Source organism: Nicotiana tabacum, chromosome 12 (assembly GCF_000715075.1).
Source record: "Nicotiana tabacum cultivar K326 chromosome 12, ASM71507v2, whole genome shotgun sequence".
Classification (NCBI taxonomy): domain Eukaryota; kingdom Viridiplantae; phylum Streptophyta; class Magnoliopsida; order Solanales; family Solanaceae; genus Nicotiana; species Nicotiana tabacum.
The window spans coordinates 97,103,677-97,124,757 of record NC_134091.1 but is presented as its reverse complement, the minus strand read 5'-3'; the positions used below and the strand labels follow the sequence as shown (position 1 = coordinate 97,124,757).

General features: G+C 37.4%; 1 protein-coding gene across 1 annotated transcript; it reads left to right on the top strand.

The window, feature by feature from the left end:
- The first annotated feature begins 4,068 nt into the window (after positions 1–4,068).
- LOC107811757 (NAC domain-containing protein 2-like) lies at positions 4,069–5,800 on the top strand. The gene is made up of 3 exons (XM_016636746.2): positions 4,069–4,441; positions 4,539–4,819; positions 5,076–5,800. The coding sequence occupies exons 1-3, from the start codon at positions 4,273–4,275 to the stop codon at positions 5,475–5,477; spliced, it is 852 nt and encodes a 283-aa protein (XP_016492232.1). The 5' UTR covers positions 4,069–4,272; the 3' UTR covers positions 5,478–5,800.
- The last annotated feature ends 15,281 nt before the right edge of the window (positions 5,801–21,081 follow it).

Here is a 21,081-nt window from a genome sequence, read left to right as displayed (position 1 = left end):
AATAAGAAACATAGCAAGTAATTAACAGTGTAATAATAATAACAATGGAAATGAAACAATTAAGAAATATACCCAGATTAACTACACTGACTATCACGGAAGAAAACAAGGGATGTTAGGCCAAGGAAACGAAATAACCAAACACAAGTGAAGTAATAGAGAAGTATCAACAAGAGTCACTACCAAGGTACCGCCTCGTAGTCTCAAGTCACAAAACAGTTCACAATATTTCCTTATATCACCGCGGGAGCCTTGCTTTTAATTTTGAAAATCATTATTTCCGAAATAGCATCCCCCATTTTAGCTCACCTTATCACACCGCGTGACTTCAATTAGTTCCCTTACTAGCAATACGCGTATCAAGCCCACCTTATCTCACTGCATGCGTTTCAACCCCAAAACCTTATACGACCGCATGTGTATCAATATCACAACGTATCACAAATCGCACCTCAAGTGTCCAATATCACAACTTGCCAAAGAAATCAACAATAACGGTGTTTTCATAATAAGTAGCCCATGGCTCAACCACAATGTATACAAGAGTCTCAACAATAGCAACCAAAAATGAATAACTCAACAAGAATAGTATTGCACAACTTAACACTTTGCTTCAATGTGAATCACGGCCTTTATAACTCAATACCAATTTTAACGATAAGATATTCCTAGAATAACAGCTTCAAATAGGGAATTCAACGGTTAAATAATGAATATGGAATAAAGAAAATAAGAACTTCAACTAAACATGTAGAGCAATTAACAAGTAAGAGATAAGACAAGTAGAACATGTGAAAATAGACTAATGATGACGAATATAATATGTTAAGATAACTCAATTAAGGCATGAAAGAATCTGCATAGCTAAAATCGGTAAATTTTTACATTTGGCTCGTGTACACACTCGTCACCTTGCGTACACGGCTTCCACACATTACAATTATCACAAAACAACACCAATCCTAAGGGGTAATTCCCTCCTCATAAAGTTAGGCAAGACACTTACCTCAAAACATCTAACTTGACAACTAGTAGGCCTTTTCCTCTATTATCCAACTCCAAACCACTCAAATCTAGCCAAAACAATTTCATACCATAAATATAAACTGTAGCAAACTATTTCGAACAATAAAGTTATGATCTTTGCAAGGAATAAAAAGTCAACTCAAAAGGTCAACCCAAGCGTCTCGGAACTGACCAAATTACACAATCTGAACACGCATTCGATAACGATTCCAACCATACAAGAATTACTCAAATCCGACCTCAAATCGCCTTTCAAAATTCCAAAATTTAGTTTAGAAGGTTTTTACAAGTTTTTCTCAAATTTTCAACTCAAATCACTAATTAGATGATGTAAATAATAATAGATTCATGAAATATAGTCCAACCCGTTTAGAATTACTTACCCCAACGATTTCGTTGAAAAACTTTCGAAAAATTGCCACAAGCCGAGCTCTCTCTCTAGGTCCAAATTATGAAAAATGAGATGAAACCCTCGTTTTGAAAATTTTATTCTGTTGCCTAGTGATTCCTCTTTGCGACCGCGAAGAACAAAAATGCTGCCCTCACAAAATGACCTATGCGAACGCACTCCAAAGGTCGTGAACGTGGTGAGTGAAACTCCAAAGCTACGCCATCGCAGTCACACTTATGTGATCACGTAGAGCAACGAGTCAGCCTTCCCAGGCCTCATCTTCATTCATCGCGAACGCGGCACCACTCATGCGTTCGCGGAACTGTAACTTCCCAAACTTTGCGATCACAATTCCATCCTCGCAAACGTGTAGAACAACTTCATACCTGCCAGTCTTATAGCTTCGCGATCGCGGACCCTTCTCGCGATCGATAAGAGGAAACCAGACTGAGAAAACCAGCAATCCCACAAAGCAAAAAATGAAGCCGAACTTAATCCGAATCACACCCGAGGCCCCACGACCCCATCCTAACATACCAATAAGTCCTAAAATACGATACAAATTTAATCAAGGCCTCAAATCACATCAAACAATATAAAAAACACGAATCGCAAGCCTATTGAAACTATGAACTTCCGAATTCCAAAACTAATGCCAATTCATACCAACATAACTCCGATTGATTTCAAATTTTGCACAGAAGTCATACATGACATGACAAACATATTCTAACTTTCGGAATCAGAATTTGACCCCGGTATCAATAAAGGCAACTCCCGGTCAAACTTACCTTCCAAACCTTCAACTTTTTAACTTTCGTCAATTCAAGTCGAAATGACTTACGGACCTCCAAATCAACATCCAGACACGCTCCTAAGTCTAAAATCACCATACGGAGCTATTAGAACCGTCAAAACTCCATTCCAGAGTCATTAACATAAAGTCAAACTACGGTCAACTCTTTCAACTTAATCTTCCAACTTAGGGACTATGTGTCCCATTTCACTTCGAAACTCACCTGAAATCAAAGCCAAATACCCCGGCAAGTCACATAACCATAATATAACATAGAGGAGGCAATAAATAAGGGATCGGGGATAAAATACTCAAAACAACCGGCCGGATCGTTACAGTAGTAGTTCTCTCGAATTCGGTATTTCATGCTAACTTCGCCCCCGAAGATGTCACCCAATAATTGAGATACGTATAACTTATTATTTTCTTTATAATTATATAATTATAAAATTGGAGTATGTCTCTGTAAATAATCAGGGAAAGAAAACTAGATGAAGAAGTCTTTTTGTGGTGTTGGAGTTTGTATGTAATCATTTTAGTCTACCACTTCAATCCACATTAGTCGAAATAGATTGGTAAGTTTTACGAAATACATTAATTTTTATGTTATACGGAATATGTGAAAATCTATTGACATAGTCACAAAAATTTTAGGTTAGGAAAGCTATAAATAAGGAATTGAATGCATGACAAGTTCATAGACAACAATGTGTTTGCAATGATTTTTAGTATAATAATAGTAATAATAATGTCATTAATTTGAGGGTATGATTTCATCCAATTTAAAACATTTTTATCATCCATTCGCCCACAAAACCTGGAAAACGTTTCGTGACATACTGTGCTTATGTATTTTTGTTTTCTTAAACATGAAAGGAACAACATATAAATTGGCTAGGATATACGACAAGCACCTCATAAATCATGTACAGATACTGTTCTCAAGTCACTTTCTTTAATATATATACAATGCCTAGTGCACATAAGTTTGATAAAAAGGTTCTTGTATTTTTCAAGAGACGCTTTTTTCTCCTTTTAGAAAGGAACAAAAGAAAACAAATGTAGTGGGGCTCTAATTTAGTCGTGCAACAACTCAAATGATTCTCTCTAGCTATTATCTGACGCGGTTCCATTCATCATCTATTAGAGATATATTGATTTGACGAAAATATCAGAACTCTATAATACCAAAACTCCAAAATTCTCGTAAGTTGTCCTCCTCATACAATTGAATCTCGAACCTTAATCACTGGATGAGGATAATTTTTTTATATTAGTGGTGGAGTTCGAGACAGTTTGTGCATAATTCGATTATTCTATCGAGTACGCATGACCTTCTATCAACACAGATACTGAAATTTCTTATATCATTTTAGGATTAGACACACATAATGAAATCAAATAACAATTTATTATCTTTGTCGGAATTTGAACATCACGTGATTTTCACCCACTTCATTAACGCTAGGCTACATCCTCGCATGTAAGATCAGGACTACAATTTCTTGCAAGGAATTTTATTTTTATTGATACTCAATATTGAAAAAGCCATGGAGTGATAGTTTGTTAAAGTAGCACAAACAAGAAAAAAAGATAAGACTAAGGATTTCCTTCCCCTCCCCCCTCCCTTCCTCCATGCCCATCGATATGTTATCCATTGGAGGAAGAAACAATAATAGGAAATTATTTAAAGTAATATACCTAACCTGCAAGTATGGTTTAATTTGCAACACCAATAATACGAGGTACGCAAGTCAAAAACAACCAATATCCAAACCCCTTATGTAATCAAATTAGCAAGAAGACAAAAAACCCTCGAGAATAAATTAGCCAACCTTCTCCTTTCAAACATTTCAAACGCTCACTTCTCAATAGTTTCCTTTTACATAGAATCAAATTCCCTCTCCCCTCCCTACATGAACCCTACTTTTCAATACCTTTCTTAGCTTACCAAAAAGAATTTGAAAAGGGTTTTTGTTCTATTCCACATACCATACAATATATATAAATATATATATTTCTCGCTTCTATTTATTTCCTTGACCATTTTTAAAAAAAAATGGTTGGGAAAAATTGCTCCGAGGAGCTTCCTCCTGGATTTAGGTTCCATCCCACCGATGAAGAATTAATCATGTATTATCTTCGTAATCAAGCAACCTCAAGGCCTTGTCCTGTTTCAATCATCCCCGAAGTTGATGTCTATAAGTTCGATCCTTGGGAATTGCCTGGTTAGTATACTCATAGAATCGTGTTTAATTCAAAGACTTAGTTTTGGTTTGGTTGACTTTTAAGTCTTGTATTAATTTTCTTATGAAATTCTTGTAGAGAAAGCTGAATTTGGGGAAAGGGAATGGTACTTTTTCACCCCTCGTGATCGGAAATACCCAAATGGAGTTAGGCCAAATAGAGCAGCTGTATCAGGTTATTGGAAGGCTACAGGCACAGATAAAGCAATCTATAGTGGATCAAAATATGTTGGTATTAAGAAGGCTCTTGTTTTCTATGAAGGAAGACCTCCTAAGGGTATTAAGACTGATTGGATCATGCATGAATATCGATTAAGTGAATCCAGATCTCAACCAATCAGGCTAAATGGCTCCATGAGGGTAAGACTTGAATCCTCGGAATTGTTTACTACTATAGTTTAACTTGTATACTCTGTTAGTATAGACGTTTTTACACCAACGGATCATTTTAAAGGGTAATAATTACATTTAATAATCCATATTACAAGTAACTTCTAGAATATGTTAAGTCGTACTGATAGCTCGTGGCAGTGTATATATATTAAACCCGTTCTACTATATATTATAAGGGTTTTTGTCATGACTAAATGTTTACTTTTTTCTTCGTTTTATTCAGTTGGATGATTGGGTACTTTGTAGAATTTATAAGAAGAAGAATTTGGGAAGAGCTATGGAGATGATGAAAGTTGAAGAAGATACAAAACAGCCAGAAATATTGAGTACTAATCCTGTTGAAATTGTTGCTGCTACTGGACCACAAACATTGAAATTGCCAAGGGCTTGTTCACTATCTCATCTATTGGAAATGGATTATTTTGGTTCAATTTCACAACTATTTGATGACAATTCATACAACGCTAACAACCAAAACACAATGACCAATGTTAATATTGGAAATGTGCCTCATCATGCCATGGAAAAATTTCAGCTAGGGGAATTGTCACACCAGTACATGACTAGTACCAACGTTAATGGAAATGTCCCAATTTTTGTGAATCCAGCCTTTCAGTTCCAGTGACAATGGATACTTCGGGATGGATTTCAAGAATGAAGATGGTGGAAAACAACAATTACTATACGCCTCAATCTCTCAAGCACATTGGGGTCAGCTACTAGTATTATTTCAAGAATTGTAACATATAGATGTGATGTAAAGGTCAAGAAAATTATCTGACAGTCTGTGATTGGTACCATCTGTAAGCAATCTCAGTAGACCATAAAACGAAAAATCAAAGATTGTTGTATACTTGTATTACTATAGAATAGTAATATTTTCCAGCACTTGGCAAACAACTAATTAATTTGCTTAAATTGTTACAGGAGTAATATTTTTCAGCGTTGTACCTTTCGTTTCCATCTTTAGCAAAGAAAATGTCAATTTGGTGGGTAAATGATTGACTATACTCTCCAAATTAACATCAATATTTTCCTCAGTTCATTAAACTACCTAATTCAAGATAAGCTTTGCAAACCCGTGATTATAATATTATCAAACTAGCTAATAAAGATAAGTCTTTGGATAAACTCCACAACAGACGGGAAAGAAGACCTTCAGAAAATTACAGACGTCGTACTTGCTCTTAAGTTGTGATATGACTTTAAACTAATTAAGTTAAATTAATGACCAACCGCGCAATGAATTGGCTCCTTATTCTTTTCGTTCCTTTTCTACTCAAGTATATAGAAATATAAAATGAAAAGGAAAACGATTAGGTCACAAACTTTTCTAAAAAATAATTAAGCTTTATCAGCTAGACAAATTAAAAACAATAACAAGAAAAAACAACTTTTTAGTATGTATAACAGTAATCGATATCTTCAGATCTAATAGTAACTATGATAATAATAATAATAACAATAACTTTATAGATGACGACCACAAATCCTCAATATCTTTCTTGTATTGATTGTTTGAAGAAAGATGCGAGATAAAGTAAGGAAATAACTTTCCTTTCAACAAAAAAGAAAAGAAAAAGAATATGAGTGTGGCCTAACCGTAATGAAATGGGGAAAAAATTATAGGAGAGGAGGATTTAAATCCCAAAAGAATAATATTAAATTGCACGATATTTGTATTGAGGGGGGTAGTATAGCATTGTTATCACAATAAAAAATATAGATAACAAGAGCATAAATGTGAAAGGTGATCGGAAAAGGTGGACTTTTGACAAAAGAATGAAGGTGATGGCCGTGGTAGAGTGGCCAAAGGAGTGTGGTGCATGCATGGCTTATCAAATAGAATCCACATCTGCCCGGATGTTGATATTTTTGGACTATTGCTTACCAATATATACTATTTTGGTCTCTCATGTCTTGTATCTTGTCTGGCTAATTACTCGTCCAAATTCTACCTAGTAAGAATTAAACTCCTATATATTAAATTTTAGGATAAGATCCAACTGTGAATTCATTGAAAGTTATACATTTGGATTGGAGTGTTCTTTATCAAGCTATTGATTTATTTTTCTTTTATTATCATTATTATCAATGGTCTTAATCTGGTGATCAGACACAACCTAGAATTTTGTAATAGAGTGAGAGGGCACAGTTGGACAGTAATTTAAAAGAATGCATGTAGTTTCCAACTCTCAAGCTCAGCCTATCTTCTTTCTTTTTATGGATATAAAATTTTCTTTTGCAGTATTTGTTTTCGTTTTATCCTTCTAGATGTCTATACGTTAAACAATTAATCCAATTTAAAGGTTATTTATAACTTCTGTAATTTAATTTATTGTTCATGAGATATTAAATTATATAATCGCATGATGTATTATCTCTTTTTCATTTGTGTTTTTTAATTTGTTATATATGTCTTTGTGTTTTATACATTTAAATATCTATATAATAATCTCGTTAGTTCCGATTTTTTTTTTTACATGTTATAGGGAATAGTTGTTATACACCTATAATAATATTTGATATTTGTTCGACATTTATAGATTAAAATTACCCAATATTTTCCAATCTCTTTATGTTGCAAAAATGGCAGAATAAAAAGGTCTACACCTTCATCTTTTAATTTTTTATATTCCATGTTCACAAGAATTTTTAACGTTTTAATTTCCCCATTTGATCTTATAAATTATAAACTTTATGTATCCAATAAAATAATTATAATAGAGAAGTAATTTTACGAAAAGTGTACTGCTATAATGATGGATGTTGTTTATAAAGAAGTAAAAGAATATAACATAAAAAGAAATTCATATAGAACTTGTCTGCTGGAGCGAAATGTTGTTATAGAGCGTGGTTGTTAAGGAAATATACTAAAATTTAATTATTTACAGGTTATTAATAAGTTTGCAATTGCCTTTTTTTTTTCTTTTGCTTTTCAAATATTAAAATCTTCAATTAGGAAAATATGGAAGTTTCATTCTCAATGTGTCCATAGTTCACTTGTTCGCTTTAAAAGAAAATCGTCACATATGCACATGAATCTATTGAGAAAAAGATATATTCAACTGGTCATCTCTTTCCTTATTTGAAAATAATTTATCTTTATATAATGATTTATAGCCCCAAGCATCATTTTACACCACAAGTTCAAAAATCTTCTCTCTTTTCTAATTCTGTGCTCAGTGAAATAGATTCACATAAATTGAAACGGAAGGAATATATATTGTATAAATTTAAATATTATTTTTAAGCGAGGTGCTTATTTGCAACTACAACCACTTGAAGCTATCTTATCTATCCTTTGATGAAAAAAATAAAGTGTTGCAAGATTCGTTGGTTTTTAAAATTAGAAATATATAATATAAACACTTTTGTAATTTCACTATATTTTAAATAATTAGTCAAGGTAGAACTATTTTTATATCTAACGAAAATTTGAAATCTAACTTAGAATATAATTTATCAAGGTAGACCAATCTATATTTTTCTGTACCGAAAACACCCTAATTGTTATAAAAAAAATTCAAAAGTGTAATAAAGAACATGTGGAGTATTTGAACTTTCAATTAAATAAAGTGTAGAAGAATCTGCTATATTAATAAGTGACCATCCTTCATATCTTATGCTAGCTATTTTATTACAAGTCTAACTAACCTAAAACCAAAATCCCCATTTCACTATTTCATTTCTCATAGCTCTGGACTACAACATGGGAATGTTACAGTTGTGGTTTTGTGCGGTTTTCACTTTGATCTTCTTTCACAAATTGAAGCAGAAGAATAGGGAAAGGACATGACAAGAATTAAATACGTCTCTCGGGGACAGGACTCGAACACTTGTGGGTTGTTTGATATGATGTATAAGGCCATTATTTATGGTATACGAATTTATATTGAATTAATATATTGTTTGGCTGTGATTCTAGGATAACTAATATATTATTTTGTACACCAATTGATATATTATCTTAATCCACCACCAACATGCATGGAATAGCTAATTCATGTATAAGTTATACATGAATGAAGCGCCAAAAGGACAAAGCTACCTTTTGTCTCTTTTTTAAAAGACTATAAAAATCAAATATTCAAGGGTATAATTGTAAATTCATTTTTATGTTTAGAAAGTAAACAAATAATTTGGTTGATACTTTGCATACTCAATTTTAGGGCAATGGATCAAATATCCACCAAGAATTAATGTACTATTAACTTTCGTATTATAATTAATTGCTACATTACATTACTAATTGTCACAAGCCTGATTTTTGTCCGCCAAAATTAGCATTTGCGGTAGCCAGGCCTCACGCCCAACTTCAGCCTTCTTACAACACTTAGAAAAAATTACAGCAACTTTGGTCTTAGAATATTTTTAGGCAGTTTTCAACGTAGTAAGTTTAGGAATGATTTAAGCAACGAATTTAAGTAAGGCAACGGAAAATAAAAAAGAACACAAGGCACAATACACATGAAATTCTTTTCCCAACATAGTAATTAACTCAAGAATACAAAGAAACTCAAACTAAAAGTACAATGTCGTGTACAAGAAGATCACTCTTGACCCTCAAATTTTCTCACAAGACTACTCTTAGCCTTAGACGTTTTCACTCTTGAAAATACACTTAGGAATTCGTTCCTAACTCTCCAATGTGCTCCCACACGTTTTACAAGTATAAGGGTGCTGCACATTCATAGAACATGTGACAGCCCTTTGCCTTTACACTTGCCGCTCTTAGGCTTAGACACTTGTCCCACACAGCCCACTATTTTAGCCTACTGTAATTGGCATCCCCCAACTACTAGGATCATGTTAGATCATGCTAAGATAATGGAAACATGGCTACAAAAATATTCTAGCACAACTTACCAGATTTGAACAAAAAGCCAACCGTCGTCATGTGCACAATATGTGCCTTGTAACCGCCTTTGACTTTGTGAATGCTAGAACTTGCTGCCCATGTGCGTGTCTTGGCTTGAATCAGGCGCCAATGCCTTTCTCTCACGTGCATTGCAGCCACATATACCCCTTGCCAATGCCCACATACATGGCCCTTTGCCGCGCCCCAATGTCATGACAAGTCGACTTTGCGCACATGCCTTTGTTGCACTTAGTCTACCTTTGCCCACTTTGTTTTTGCCTTGCCTTGGCATCACTGCCCCATGCCTATATGCCTTTGCTATGCCATAGTGTCACCCTCAGCCCGTATCTCATTGTCCTTTTGCTTGTCCTTCTTTTCGTCGTTGGACTTTGTAGTAGAAGTCTCTTCACCCAAGTGAAAATTGCCCAATGCATCAACTGCCGTCAAAAGACTTGCGAGGTTTTGAATATTCTGCCTACGCAACTCCAATTGTGCCCACTACTGCAGCCTGCTCATGAAGTTGTGCAATTTATCTTCTTCCGACATATTGCTTATGCTCAACATCAAAGAAGTAAACTCTTTAACATATGCTCTCACTGATCCGGTTTGCCTCAACTTTCTCAGCTTGTCCCTAGCAATCCAAGGCGAATTTCTAGGAAGGAATTTATCCTTCAACTCCTTTTTAAATTGCCCCCACGACTCAATCTTTGGTCTGCCCATATTTTCATCTTCAGCCACACGAGTGCGCCACCACAACTTAGCATCTTCACTCAAATACATATTAGTCAAGATTACTTTTTTCTTCTAATCTTGCACACGAATATCATGAAAGTACCGATCCATATCTCAAAGAAAATTCTCCAATTCACGTACACTCCTTGCATAACCAAATGCCTTAGGTTCAGGAATTTTTACCTTGAGACGATCAACACCACGTTGAGTAGCGTCCTCGCCCACAACATGTCGTAGCACCACTGTCTCATGTTTCAGATCCACATTCTCTTGACTTAGCCTTGCCAATTTTGCCTCAAGGTAGGTAAGTCTTGACACGAGGGTCGGAATTTCGCCACCTTCAAGGAAACTTTCCAATCAATGCCTCTAGTTAAAATCGCTAGCCTTTCCCGCAGTTCATTGTTACCACCAGCCATGTTCTCAAACAAGACCACAAAATTTGCAACTGCCCGTTGTGTCTCAGTCACGAACCTGCTCTGCTCTGATACCAATTTTATCGGGCCTGATTTTTGTCCTCCAAAACCAGTCTGTGCAGTAGCCAGGCCTCACGCCCAACTTCAGCCTTCTCACAACACTTAGCCAAAATTACAATAACTTTGGACTTATAATAGTTTTAGGCAGCTTTCAGCATAGTATATTTAGGAATGATTCAAGCAACGAATTTAAGTAAGGAAACAGAAAATAAATAAGAAAATAAGGTACAATACACATGAAACTCTTTTTCCAACTTTGTAATTAACTCGAGCATACAAAGAAACTCAAACTCAAAGTACAATGCCATGTACAAGAAGATCACTCTTGACCCTCAAATTTTCTCACAAGACTACTCTTAGCCTTAAATATTTTCACTCTTGAAAATAGACTTAGGAATTCTTTCCTAACTCTCCAATGAACTCCCATACGTTTTTACAAACATAAGGGTGTTGTACATTCATAGGACATGTGACAACCTTTTGCCTTTACACTTGTCGCTCTTAGGCTTAGACACTTGTCCCACACAACCCACTATTTTAGCCTACTGTAATTGGCATCCCCCAACTACTAGGATCATGTTAGATCATGCTAAGATAATGGAAACATGGCTACTAAAACGTTGTAGCACAACCTGCCAGATTTTAACAAAAAGCCAACCATCGTCATGTGCACAACATGTGCCTTGTAACCGCCTTTGACTTTGTGAATGCTGGAACTTGCTGCCCATGTGCGTGACATGGCTTGAATCAGGAGCCAATAACTTGCTCTCAGGTGCATTGCAGCCACCATTAGCCCTTACCAATGCCCACGTACATGGCCCTTTGCCATGCCCTAATGTCATAACAAGTCTGCCTCGCGCGCATGCCTTTGTTGCACTTAGCCTATCTTTGCCCACTTTGTTTCTGCCTTGCCTTGGCATCACTGCCCCATGCATTGATGCCTTTGCTATGTCATAGTGTCACCCTCAGCTTGCATCTCATTGTCAAGCCCTTGCCAAGCCGCCTTCCATCCCTTAAAGCCTTAGCTATCACTTTGTCATTTTCCCCTTTGCCTTGGTGCTAGCTCGTGCACCTTATCTTGGCAACAGTCATGCTTCCCCATAACAACACTCTTGTTGTCAAGTCAATATCAAAGAGGCGGACCCCTTACAAACCACCCACACCCTTTGAAACTCGATGTCCTCGTCGATTTAACACAATTTATGAGTCCTAAGGGATTGAATGGCAACGCCCCATGGCCACCTCTCTCATCAGCCATAATTGCATTGACACCAACAACTTGTTTATCACTAGTCATTTCCTCCAATGCAGCCCTCTTATCCACGACAGTCATAGCATTCAACACTGCCTTATTTGGGTAGTCCCTTGCTCGATGTGGCCCATCATAAATGAAACAACCACTAAATTTGCTGCCCTTCTCCTTGCTTTTTGAAGTTCCAGAATCTTGCTTTCCCTACCCCTTGTCTTCATTAGCATCGTTATTCTCATATTTCTTCCACTCATTTGCCTTGTCCTTCTTTCCATCGTTGGACTTTGTAGTAGAAGTCTCTTCACCCAAGTGAAAATTGCCCAATGCATCTGTTGCCGCCATAACACTTGTGAGGTTTTGAATATTCTGCCTATGCAACTCCAATTGTGCCCACTGCTGTAGCCCGCTCATGAGATTTTGCAATTCATCTTCTTCTGACATATTGCTTATGCTCAACATCAAAGAAGTAAATGCTTTGACATATGCTCTCACTAATCAGGTTTGCCTCAAACTTTTTCAGTTTGTCTCTAGCAATCCAAGACGTATTACTAGGAAGGAATTAATCCTTCAACTCCTTTTTATGCCCCTCCCACGACTCAATCTTTGGTCTGCCCATACTTCCATCTTCAGCCACACGAGTGGGCCACCACAACTTAGCATCTTCACTCAAATACATGCTAGTCAAGGTTACTTTTTTCTTCACATCTCGCACACGAATAACATGAAATTACTACTCCATATCCCAAAGAACATTCTCCAATTCACGTGCACTCCTTGCACCACCAAATGCCTTAGGTTCATGATTTTTTACCTTGAGACGATCAACACCACATTGAGGAGCGTCCTCACCCACAACACATTGCAAAACCATTTCCTCGCATTTGAGATCCGCATTCTCTTGACATAGCCTTGCCAATTCTGCCTCAAGGTAGTCAAGTCCAGTCCTGAGGGTCTGAATTTCGCCATCTTCAAGGGCATTTCCAATCAATGCCTCCAGTTTAGCTAGCCTTTCCCGCAGTTCATTGTTACCACCGGCCATGTTCTCAAACAAGACCACGAAATCTGCCATTGCCCGTTGTGTCTCCGTCATGAACCTGCTCCGCTCTAATGCCAGTTTTCACAGGCCTGATTGTTGTCCGCCAAAACCAGCCTATGCGACAGCCAGGCCTCACGCCCAACTTCAGCCTTCTCACAACACTTAGAAAAAATTACAACAACTTTGGACTTAGAATATTTTTAGCAACTTTTAACGTAGTAAGTTTAAGAATGATTTTAGCAACGAATTTAAGTAAGGCAACTGAAACTAAATAAGAACACAAGACACAATATACATGAAACTCTTTTCCCCGCTTTGTATTTAACTCGAGCATACAAAGAAACTCAAACTCAAAGTACAATGCCATGTACTGGAAGATCACTCTTGACACTCAAATTGTCTCACAAGTCTACTCTTAGTCTTAGACGTTTTCAATCGTGAAAACAAACTTAGGAACTCTTTCCTAACTCTCCAATGTGCTCCCACACGTGTTTACAAGCATAAGGGTGTTGCACATTTATAGGACATGTGACAACCCTTTGCCTTTACACTTATTGCTCTTAGGCTTAGACACTTGTCCCACACAACCTACTATTTTAGCCTAGTGTAGTTGACATCCCCGAACTACTAGGATCATGTTAGTTCATGCTATGATAATGGAAATATGGCTACAAAAACGTTCTAGCACAACCTGCCAGATTTGAACAAAAAACCAACCACCGTCTTGTGCACAACATGTGCCTTGTAACCATTTTTGACTTTGTCAATCCTAGAACTTGCTGCCCATGTGCGTGCCTTGGCTTGAATCAGGCACCAATTCCTTGATCTCAGGTGCATTGCAGACACATATAGTCCTTGCCAATGCCCACATACATGGCCCTTTGCCGCACCCTAATGTCATGACAAGTTTGCCTTGCGCGCATGCCTTCGTTGCACTTAGCCTACCGTTGCCCACTTTGTTTTTGCCTTCCCTTGGCATCAATGCCCCATGCCTTGATGCCTTTTCTATGTCATAATGTCACCCTAGGCTCGCATCTCATTGTCAAGCCCTTGCCAAGCCGCATTCCCTCCCTCAAAGCCTTAGCTCTCACTTTGCCGTTTCCCCTTTTGCCTTGGTGCTAGCCCGTGCACCTTATCTTGGCAACACTCATGCTGACCCATAACAACACTCTTGTAGTCAAATCAAGCTCAAAGAGGACGACCACAAACAAACCATTTGCACCCTTTGAAACTCGATGTCCTCGTCGATTTAGCTCAATTTATGAGTCCTAAGGGGTCGATTGTAACGCCCCTTGGCCTCCTCTCTCATCAGCCACAATTGCATTGACCCCAACAACTTGTTTATCACTGGTCATTGCCTCCAATGCAGCCCTCTTATCCGCGGCAATCATAACATTCAATACTGCCTTCTTTGGGAAGTCCCTTGCTTGATGTGGCCCATCACAAATGAAACAACCACTAAATTTGCTACCCTTCTCCTTGATTTTTGAAGTTCCAGCATCTTGCTTTCCCTTCCCCTTGTCTTCATTAGCATCGTTATTCTTACATTTATTCCACTCATTTGCCTTGTCCTTCTTTCCGTCGTTGGACTTTGTAGTAGAAGTCTCTTCACCCAAGTGAAAATCACCCAATGCATTTATTGCCGCCATAACACTTGTGAGGTTCTGAATATTCTTCCTATGCAACTCCAATTGTGTCCACTGCTGTAGCCCGCTCATGAGGTTTTGCAATTTGTATTCTTCCGACATATTGTTTATGCTCAACATCAAAGAAGTAACCTCTTTGGCATATGCTCTCACTGATCAGGTTTGCCTCAACTTTTTCATCTTGTCTCTAGCAATCAAAGACGTATTGCTAGGAAGGAATTAATACTTTAACTCATTTTTAAGCCACTCCCATGACTCAATCTTTGGTCTGCCCATACTTTCATCTTCAGCCACATGAGTGAGTCACCACAACTTAACATCTTCACTCAAATACATTCTACTCAAGGTTACTTTTTCCTTCTCATCTTGCACACGAATAGCATGAAAGTACTACTCCATATCCCAAAGAAAATTCTCCAATTCACGTGCACTCCTTGCACAATCAAATACCTTAGGTTCACAAATATTTACCTTGAGACGATCAGCACCACGTTGAGGAGCGTCCTCGCCCACAACACGCCGCAACACCACTGCCTCGCATTTCAGATCCACATTCTCTTGACTTAGCCTTGCCAATTCTACCTCAAGGTAGGCAAGTCTTGTCACGAGGGTCTAAATTTCGCCACCTTTAGGGACATTTCCAATCAATGCCTCCAGTTTCGCTAGCATTTCCCGCAGTTCATTAGTACCACCGGCCATGTTCTCAAACAAGACCAAGAAATCTACCACTGCCCGTCGTGTCTCCGTCATGAACCTGCTTCGCTTAGATACCAGTTTGCACATGCCTGGATGTTGTCCGCCAAAATCAGCCTGTGCGGCAGCCAGGCAATTTTGGTTAAGTGTTGTGAGAAGTCTAAACCGCCCAACTTTAGACTTCTCACAACACTTAACCAAAATTACAGCAACTTTGGACTTAGAACATTTTTAGCAACTTTCAACGTAGTAAGTTTAAGAATGATTTTAGCAACGAATTTAAGGCAACTAAAAATAAACAAGAACACAAGTCACAATATACTTGAAACTCGTTTTCCAGCTTTGTACTTAACTCGAACATATAAAAAACTCAAACTCAAAGTACAATGCCGTGTACAGGAAGATCACTTTTGACCCTCAAATTGTTTCACAAGTCTACTCTTATCCTTAGACATTTTCAATCTTGAAAATAGACTTAGGAACTCTTTCCTAACTCTCCAATGTGCTCCCACACATGTTTACAAGAATAATGGTGTTTCACATTTATAGAACATATTACAGCCCTTTACCTTTACACTTGTCACTCTTAGGATTATACACTTGTCTCACATAATTCATTATTTTAGCCTAGTGTAGTTGACATCCCCCAACTACTAGGAGCATGTTAGTTCATGCTATGATAATGGAAACATGGCTACAAAAAAATTCTAGCACAACCTGCCAGATTTGAACAAAAAGCCAACCGTCGTCTTGTGCACAACATGTGCCTTGTAACCGTTTTTGACTTTGTCAATGCTGGAACTTGCTTTCCATGTGCGTTCCTTGGCTTGAATCAGGCGCAAATGCCTCGATCTCAGGTGAATTGCAGCCACATATAGCCCTTGCCAATGCCCACGTACATGACCCTTTGCCGCGCCCCAATGTCATGACAAGTTTGCCTTGCGTGCATGCCTTCGTTGCATTTAGCGTGCCTTTGCCCACTTTGTTTTTGCCTTGCCTGACCATGCCTTGCCTGACCGACGAACACAAGCGCTCAACATATCCTCAAGCATCTGAATAGTTCACTCTGCCTGCCCGTCAGTCTACGGGTGAAAGGCTATACTAAGATTCACCTGAGTACCCAAACCTTGCCGAAACCTCTTCATAAAATTAGCCGTGAATTGTGCCCCTCGATATGAGATAATAGAAATCGGAATGCCATGCAACCTAACTATTTCCTTGATATCCAACTGAGCATATTGTTCTGCTGTGTCGGTAGCCTTAACAGGTAAGAAGTATGATGATTTCGTCAGTCGGTCCGTAATTACCCAAATCGAGTCGAACTTGCGAGGCGTGCGGGGTAGTCCTACCACAAAGTCCATATTGATCATTTCCCTACTCTCGTCAACACATAAGTCTACTTTGGCACCTCGAAACCTGGGGTTTTAGGTAAAATTTTATGGGGCCTTACACTGGTCTTCTTCGTGACCGCGAAGGTCGAGTCACGATCGCATAGTGCAATGGGGGCTATTTGATGCTTGTTTTTTGCGTTCGCGCTTCAGAGATCGCGTTTACACTGGTTGGGTTTTAAGTCTTCACGTTCGCGACCATGACTACGCGTTCGCGTAGTGTTGAGCGGGACAAGTCAGCCATGATGGGTTATTCATCGCGTTAATGATAGTTGTCCGCATTTACAGAGGTATGGCAATGTGCTTCATCACGTTTGCGAGGGTATTGCCGCGAACGCGTAGAGTGAAGTGTGGTAGTGTAAGTTTATGCTTCGCGAACATGAGGCTATTACCGCATTCGCGAAGGGTATTGCTGGAGCAGTGTTATAAAGTACTCTATTTCAAAGGTTTCAGACATTTTATCATATTGTGAGCTGGGGCTGTGCATAATTTGGTAAATACCGAATTACCATACCGAAATAAAAAAATTTGGTATTTGGTATTCGGTATGATATTTGGTTTAAGTTTTAAAACATATTGGTATTCAGTATGGTATTTGGTTTAAATTTTTAAAAATATTGCTATTAGGTATGGTATTTGGTATTTTAAAATGAAATACCGGAATACCGATACCGTACCAAAATATATATTATATTACACAATATACATATTATTAATTATAACATAAATATAAAAATCTAAAATTTTACTTTCCTTTATTCTCTAAGTTCATCAATTAACTCTAAGTAAGTAACAAGACATTTCTAATGATCAAATTTATTTTTTTATGTATGATTTTCTCTCTCTAAGTTGATATTTGCTAGTTTTGGACAAAACTTTTGTCAACAAATATTTTTACTTTTGTACTTTTGAGTACTTTAATTTAGAATATTACAGTCTATGATTATATGCACTAGTTAGTATTCAAACCGTATAAACCGAAGTTACTAAACTGAATAAACCGAAACCGAAAGGAGAAAAATCAAACCATACCGAATTTAATTAGGTACAGTATTGGTATTGCATTTTAAGAAATCGAATACCGAAAATACCGAACCGAAATGTCTAAATACCGTACCGTACCGACCGACGAACACCCCTATTGTGAGCTATGGAGCTCGAATTTGGGAAATTTTGGAGGTGATTTTTACTACATGGATTGGGGTAAGTATTTTCTACTCGGTTCTGATTATACTCCTTGATTCCATCTTCGTTTTCATTTGATTGATGATTTCAAAAGAGAAATTGGGGTTTTCTTGTCTAAACTTTCCTAAAGTGAATTTTTGGGTTTTGAACGTCCATTTAGAGTCGTATTTGAGTGAAATTACTATGGTTGGACTCGTAATTGAATGCGTTATCGGATTTCTTGAGTTTTGTTGGGTTCCAAAGTGCGGTCCTGACTTTGAAGTTTTGGTTGATTTTGAGTAAATGTGTAAATATTCGACCTTTATCGATTGAGTTTGCTTCCTATGACATTATTTGATGATTTTGAGTTGCTTTTTACTAGTTTCAAGCCGTTCGGAGGATGATTTGAGAGAGATGGCGCTTCTAGTGTATCAGTTGGGTTTGTTTGAGGTAAGTGTGTTGCCTAACTTTATTGGGGGAATTTTTTCTACTAATTGACACTGTTTGCTACATTCAGGGGGTGATGCATATATAAGGTGACGAGCGTATATATATGTGCCAGGGTTAATCATGCTCGAGGTTAAATTATACGATTAATTGTGCCTTGTAGAATTATGTGAGCTTCTTGTTTCAGGTCTTACTTGACTTCTGGATTACTAAGAATATGAAATTAAATGCTAGAAACCAAGATTAAGCTTATTATGACTTGATTAAACTTTGACGAATTTTGTGAAACTATTGATGTGTTAAATTCGGTCATCACTATGCATAATCACTAATACAACGCTACGACCGTTATTCTTGAGATATTGGATTCTATACTTGAGTTGAGGATCATATTTGAGACTTGTTGAAATACTTGAACAATAAGGTTCTTGAGGTTATTGAATTGTTATTGGCTTGAAAGGTATGATTGATATTCATTTGGAATATTCGCTTAATCACTCTCTTTGATGTTATTCATCCTTCCTACCTTGCTTGTTATTGATATACATGTGCTTGGTGATGAAGAGTGTAAAACACGAAGGGTGATGTCGTACCACTGAATATACATTATCATGTGAGGAAGAGCGTAAATCACGAAGGGTAATGTCGTGCCATTTCATTTACATTATCATGTGAGGTTGAGAGTAAATGCACGAAGGGTGATGCTGTGCCATTACATTTAAATTATCATGTGAGGATGGGAGTAAAAGTATGAAGGGTGATGTCATGCCATTTCATTTACATCATCATGAGTTCATTTACATGTGAGAATGAGAGAAAAAGCACGAAGAGTGATACCGTGCCATTTCATTTACATTATCATGTTTTTATAATATCGTATGTTCATTGTGCGAAGGGTGTTTCCGTGCACCCGAGGACGAGAGACATGCATTATGTTGTGATATCTTTTCCATGTGTATATATTCATGCTTTTATCTTGAGCTATTACTGTTGCACCTACGTTTTTCTGTGTGACTTGTTGTTATTGTTCTGTCACTGCCCTCTACCTGAATTGTAACTGTATTGTCCATGCCTTCTATCTGCTTAACTTTCAAATATCATGCTTTCCTTCTTGTTTGTCATACCAACATCTATATCGTTCCTCATTTGTTACACTTTTGTATATGCCTTCTACCATGTTAGTTGTCCATGTTTTCTATTTGCTAGCTCATAAATGTCACACTTTTCCTCTTGTTTGTTATATCCACATCTAGGCCTTCTACCATGTTAGTTAGTGGAATTTATGTTCATCTTTCCTAACTGTTGTCGTTACTTCTATGCCCTCGACCTAGTCTGTTACCACTGTCCATATGTAATGCCTTATTTGTTATTGCTACATGTGTATTTCCCACTTTGTCATTACTGTTATTGGTATTTCTTTCACATGGTTGGTAATGTTATACGTATAATTGGCGAGGATAAGATAAATGCACAAATGGTGTTGTCGTGTCGTTTGATTGATTTCTTGAGTACTTTTCTCACAGCATGAAAGTTAAGGGTTTACTATTGTGGTTTGTTGGTTATGGCTCTAAGGAAAGGATTGGTCGTGATATTATGGAATACTAATCGTAATTTCTTTTTGCAGTCATTTACTGTTTCGCATATTTGTTCCTTGTACTCTTTTCTGTTATGTTTTGTATTGTTCTATTGCTAGTCTACTGCATAGGTTATATCCGTGAGTATCTTTTAACTAAAAAGTCTCGTCACTACTTCACCGAGGTTAGTCAAGATACTTATGGAGAACATGGGGTCGGTTGTACTCATACTATACTTCTGCACCTTGCGAGTAGATCTTGGAGAGGAGCTGCGATGGATGGCGGGAGCTGACTCTGAAGATATTCGTGCCTTCGGGATGTGGATACCACTTGTCCCTGGGTAGTTTTAGAGTTAAATTCTATTTATGTACATTTCAAACAAAAGTTGTATTTATTTCATATCAATTTTTGCAATAATCCAGTCTTAGTAGCTCATGACATTTACTACCAGTCCTTGGGATATTGTATGGAATCCAGATATATCATTTATCAATCACCTTTATTTTATTAGAATTGTGTTAACTGTTAATTGGGTGACCTAACGGGTTGGGTTAGGTAACATCACGACTAGTGGAGTTTGGGTCATGACAAGTTGGTATCAGAGCACTAGGTTCGTAGCTTCTACGAGTCATGAGCAAGTGTCTAGTAGAGTCTTGCAGATCAGTATGATGACGTTCATACCTATCTTAGATAGGCTACAGGGCATTTACAAAAATTTCTCTTCTTTCTTTCCTTATCGTGCGGCCTTGTTTCAGCTTGAAATCTACGATTTTGATTCTTCCTGTTCATTCATATGCAATGTTACACACTCGGTATTCACTATGCACCGATGATTTGTGATGTTACGGATAGATTACGAAGGGCTATGGATGTTGATTATCATCGAGATGTGTTGTCTGGTCTTAGGAGCAGATGCAGTAATAGATCTCTCAGTCATGCATTTGTGGTACGAGACGGGTTCTTATA

Excerpts from the sequence above, each read along its gene's own strand:
- LOC107811757 (XM_016636746.2), top strand. The coding sequence starts at position 4,273 with ATGGTTGGGAAAAATTGCTCCGAGGAGCTTCCTCCTGGATTTAGGTTC. Across the intron at positions 4,442-4,538 it reads CGATCCTTGGGAATTGCCTG|AGAAAGCTGAATTTGGGGAA; the intron begins GTTAGTATACTC and ends AAATTCTTGTAG. Across the intron at positions 4,820-5,075 it reads GGCTAAATGGCTCCATGAGG|TTGGATGATTGGGTACTTTG; the intron begins GTAAGACTTGAA and ends CGTTTTATTCAG.